We start from the raw sequence: 5122 nt of genomic DNA on the forward strand, positions 1-5122 counted from the left end.
GAACTAGCTCTTGTAGACCAGGCTAGCCTCGAACTCCCAGAGATCCGCCTGCCTCTGCCTCCCGAGTGCTGGGATTAAAGGTGTGCGCCACCACCACCACCGGCTTTCCAAGGCCTTCAGACTTCTACAAAATCCCAACAGCTGAAGAACCAAGCACGAACACACCCCCTAGGAGTTCCAGTTTGCTTTTAAACAATTTTATGGGGGCTGGAATTTGAACAGAAGGCTCTGCTCTGAGTTAAAAATGTGTACTATGCTTGCACAAGCCTGATTTTAAGTCTTGGTTGGTACTCAGCTCTTGAGCCTGCAAAAGCTCAGAACTATAGCTCCACACACATGCATTTTTCCTCAGGAAGCTACACATTAACATGTCCACCAAAAAGGAAAGAGAATTGGGATTAGGGAAGCAGGCTTATCCATCTAAGGAGAGAAAACTTTCTGCAGGCTGAAGAACAGAACCCAGGCTGTAGCTGCTCAGCAAACTAAAGAGGCTGGATGTCCTCCGAGACACACATAAAACGGATTAAAGGACACATCTAAATGTAACTGAGCCAAATTACAGTACTGTAAAAAATAGCTACACACAAGACCAAGCAAAACTTTCAGCAAAGAAATATAAATCTAAAATTCGGCAAGCCTCATAGTTACAGGTAAGTCATGCTGCTAAAATAAAAAAATAAGTAAGTAAGTAAATAAATAAATAAATAAAGCTGAAGTAAGCTGACAAACTAATGGAGGAAATGGGACAGGGAAAAATAAACCCAGTATTCTGGAGCACTAAGTTAGTACATAGTATTTATAATGGGAGGAAGATACCAATTAACAGTGGTGTAAGAATACTGTGGATAAAGCTGGAAATTCAATTATCTTATGAGACAGCACAATTTAGCAGGAAAGAGGCCAAACTTTAACCTATTTCTTATGTACAGCAGGGACACATCCAGGCTCATGAAACGATTAAATATAATGCATTGTCTAACATGCTAAGCAGTTTCTCTTTGAATGGCCATGAACATTCAGAACATCCAGAGTACATGTACACTGTAAGCCCCACCCCAGACCACTGTTCAGACTCTCCCCAGGTGTTTCTGGTCAGCACAAGTGTGACCTCCAATAAGTTCAGTGCAAACACTGGTCCTCAGACCTGGACCTCCAGCCCCACACCTTGCTCAGATTTTAAGCCATCTGGGTCTTTCACTCCCTACTCATTTTTCTCTTCACACCACAACTCTCTAACTAAAGGACACTGTTACCCTCTACCATTTATTACCCCAGCACACCGACCTCTAAATTAATCTACTCATCCAAGTTAATCGTTCACTTTCCTGTGCTCTGCTCTGGCCATATCTCTACCTTTCTTGGCCTATCTCTAAAAGGGCTACCCCAACTTTCCCTAGCCAACCAAACCTATCTATCTACTTTAGAAGGTCCAACCTTAACCACGAAAGTTCCACCAGTCCTTCCCATCTCTACCTTGCTGATCTGGTAAATAATCTCATGCCACTTACATTTCTTTATTCTAAATCATTTAGTTGTTTTCCCTCCACCCCTCTTCAAACTCCTCTATTTCACTCTTACATAATAAAACTTTGCATGCCCGATTTGCCTGAAAGTTCCTCAAGAACCATCTACACAGTCTTATGAATGTGTATATTCCCTACTGGATCCCAAAAGATGCTGGGTCACCTCCACCTCCAGGCTTTGGTGGTACTCACCACTTTACTTTGCATGTCTGTATACTCCACTCCACAATATACTTATCATCTGAACAACTATATATGCAGTCATTTTCTGGATGCCACTGTATGCAATTGACTCTGTTTTCATGCCCACCACTCTACAGATTAAAAAAAAAGAAACAAAGTCTTACATAATAGTATGAATCCTGGAATTACCAAATATTTACCTCAAAAACTTAGTGTTTATGCTAACTAAAGTCTTAACTTATATCTTGCCCATTTTAGTATTCTAACATCAGAAAAGAGGTAAACCAGCTAGAGCTTAATTCTCTGCAGGCAAAACGTACTTCTACATCCTCAAAGGGCACTACAACACATGTCATTGTTTTGCACAGAAACATCAGTACAAGGTATGAACAGTACTGGAAAGAACAAGTGAACTCAAATTATACAGTCCAAAAATTAACTTCTCTTTAAGACAGGGACTTGTTACAAGGACAAGGATAACCTTGAACTTGCAGTGAACCTCTTGCCTCTGCCTCCCAAATACTTGAATCAAAAACATGCACCAATGTCTAGCTGAAATCAACTTAAGGTATTTAGTTGAAAATATTACACACACACAAAAAAAATCTGCCAACCAGGGTCGTGTTGACCTCTAACCATAGCACTGGAAGCTGAGGGAGTTTGAGGCCAACTTGAGCTACACAACAATGTGATATCTTGGGGGGGTGGGGGGAGTCTCCAGGTAAATCCTGTTGTGTGACATAGATGACACCATATTGTGTGAACAAGTGCTTTTATCTTTGTTGTTGTCCAGCAACAGAAGTGGAACTCAAAGCCACCTTCCACTTGGAGAGGAATAAATACATTCTTGGTATATGTCAACATTTTATATCTTTAAAATCTTTAATGTAGGCAATTTTGAGGATATATATGTATGTTCATGCAGGGGACATTGTAGGTGCATGTGCATCTAAGTCCTAGCAAAGAACAACTTTAGGTCATTTCCCATAACTATTACTTTTTTAAAATTTGAGACAAAGTCTTTCCCTAGCCTGGAACTTGCCAAGTCAGCTAAGCTGACTGGCCATTCAGTCCCAGAGCACTGTCTGCCTCTTCCCGGTATTGGGATCAAAAGCCTGCTCCACTACCCAGCTAGACTTTTTAAATTTAATGTGGGTTCTGGAGGCTGAATGCAGGCAAGCATTTTAACCAGGTAAACTATCTCCCAGCCCAATGTTGACAATCCTAAAGGCAGATTTAAAGCACAACAATTTTTAGGCTGCACTTTTTGTTTGTTTTTGAAAAAGGTTTTCTCTGTGTAACAGCCCTGGCTGTCCTGGACTTTCTTTTTAGACCAGGCTGGCCTTGAACTCACAAAGATCTGCCTCTCAGTCTCTCAAATGCTGCAATTAAAGGCATGCACTGCTGTTACTGGCTTGATTGTACTTTTTTAAAAAAAAAATCATGTGTATGCATGTCTATCTGCCTACATGTGCATGGAGAGGCTCAGTGAGGCTACAAGAAAACCAGACATTTCTCATCCACCAAACAGTAGGGATTTTCTTGCTGCTATTTGAATGGGCTACTCAGGGTGGCAACAATGCTGCTGAAACATATATTTTTTTTCCTTCTACTAGTAATGACAACAAATGAGGAAGAGTCCAGGAACCATTCTTAATTCTAAAACTGACTCCATAACTACATTTATGAATTCAAAGGATTATAGGAAGGGAGGGGTGTCATTCTTTTGTAATAGAAAAACTGGAAACCTCCAAATGGTTAACAACAATTATGTACTAAAGGGACTATCCAATTTAATGTAGGCTTAAGACCATCATTAGAAAGAAAGATTAAAGTTAGTTTTAGACAAGATAAAAACTGCTTATATTATAACTTAAAAGAAAACAAAACAAAAAAATCAGGATACAATAAAAATTAAATGATGAAATTTTTTCAATAAAATAATAAAAAATTTTTTCAATAAAAAATTTAAAAAATTAAATGACGAGATAGAAGCCATCTATTTTTTAAGTTTATGAACTAAACATAGAAATACACAATAAATGGAGATCTTTCTTGGTGACAGATTTATATGTAAACTTTTTCCATTTTCAACTTCATGTCATTCCAAATTTTCTATGGCAGACGCTCTTTAAAATGGAAAACCTACTGCCTTGTTCTTCCACAGTAGGCATTCCTCTACACAGAAACCCACTCAGTGAACTTCAAAGCACAGGCACAGCCTGAAGCCAATTACGCCAGCGAAGTGACTGTCTTCAAGCCTAACCCACACTTCTATAGCTTGAGGTACTGGGCTGGGATTCTACAACACACAATTCTGCTTTGCCAGCTGGATTCACTACCAATGTATTTTGTGAGAAGACACGGCTGAAGAGAGAGACCTATCTCTTCTGTCCTCATTTGCATCACCCCAAGACTTGACTTGTCTTCACCCTTGGTGGTACAAACTAAAGCCAACAGGCAGTCTGAAGGAGCCAGCATCACCCTTTTCCCTTCAGACATCAAGGAGCAGGAGCAATCTCCTCTAAAATATGCACCCCAAGCCACAGTGCTAGCAAAGTCACCTCTTAAGGTCTCAACTTTAGCAACAACTCCAAATGCTTCCTTTGTTCCCTCTAAGGGTAGAAGCATCTTCCAGAAGCTGCTACGTATACTGACTTGAAAATCCCTCTGGTCCCTTCTTTCTTTACCTTTAGTCATAGCTCTCTGTACTAACTCATACAAGTAAACATTATCTACTACAGCTCTTAAATGTTCTGTAGTTGTTTTAATGCAATGGGATGGGAAACTGTTTCTACAGACAGAAAGCTCATCGAGATCTTGAAATATATTTAATAATCTCTAATAATTAGTCACATCTTTTACATAAAACATGTAAATATACTTACTATTAATTTACTGTGCAGTTCTCCTTTTACCGTACTATACAATAAAATGCTACCAACTGCTGTACCAAGAGCCAATAAGTCAACCTGGTCACTCGTTCCTATAACTTCCGATTTCCTTTTTTTTCTTTGATGACTTTCCTGCAAAAAAAAAAAAAAAAAGAGGTAAAAGACTCTTAACTTAATATTTCACACACGCAAGCAAAATTATCACTAATACATAAACACCAGTGCCTATTAGCCCTCAAAGACACGTTTTAAAAGTTTTCTGGCCCATCCCTACACCTCTAGAAAGGTCAGACAGCAAACTGTACCTCTTCCGTGCTCTTAGCATTGTCCCAACACACCCAACAGCCTCATCACTCCTACTTCTCAAACACCAACAAATCTTCCTAGCAGGTCCCAGAAAAGCCTCCCTTCCCCAAGCTGAGCTCTACAAGGGCTTATGAATTTACAAATCCAGGTCCAAATCTCTCATTGGAATAGCCAACTCTTCCATTCGTCTCCCAAATGTCCTTTAAGTTCTAGCTT

The 5122-nt window shown here is 39.6% G+C and overlaps 1 protein-coding gene across 1 annotated transcript in view; it reads right to left on the reverse strand.

Moving 5' to 3' along the window:
- Positions 1 to 5122, reverse strand: part of Wdr43 (WD repeat domain 43) — a 40328-nt gene that overhangs the window by 29678 nt on the left and 5528 nt on the right. The window contains exons 2-3 of the mRNA XM_005367956.3: positions 4595 to 4732; positions 1716 to 1837 (exon numbers count right to left, since the gene is read on the reverse strand). Of these exons, the coding sequence (XP_005368013.1) occupies positions 1716 to 1837; positions 4595 to 4732 (260 nt within the window). The remainder of the gene's footprint in view (positions 1 to 1715; positions 1838 to 4594; positions 4733 to 5122) is intronic.

Source organism: Microtus ochrogaster, unplaced genomic scaffold (genome assembly GCF_000317375.1).
Source record: "Microtus ochrogaster isolate Prairie Vole_2 unplaced genomic scaffold, MicOch1.0 UNK26, whole genome shotgun sequence".
Taxonomy (NCBI): domain Eukaryota; kingdom Metazoa; phylum Chordata; class Mammalia; order Rodentia; family Cricetidae; genus Microtus; species Microtus ochrogaster.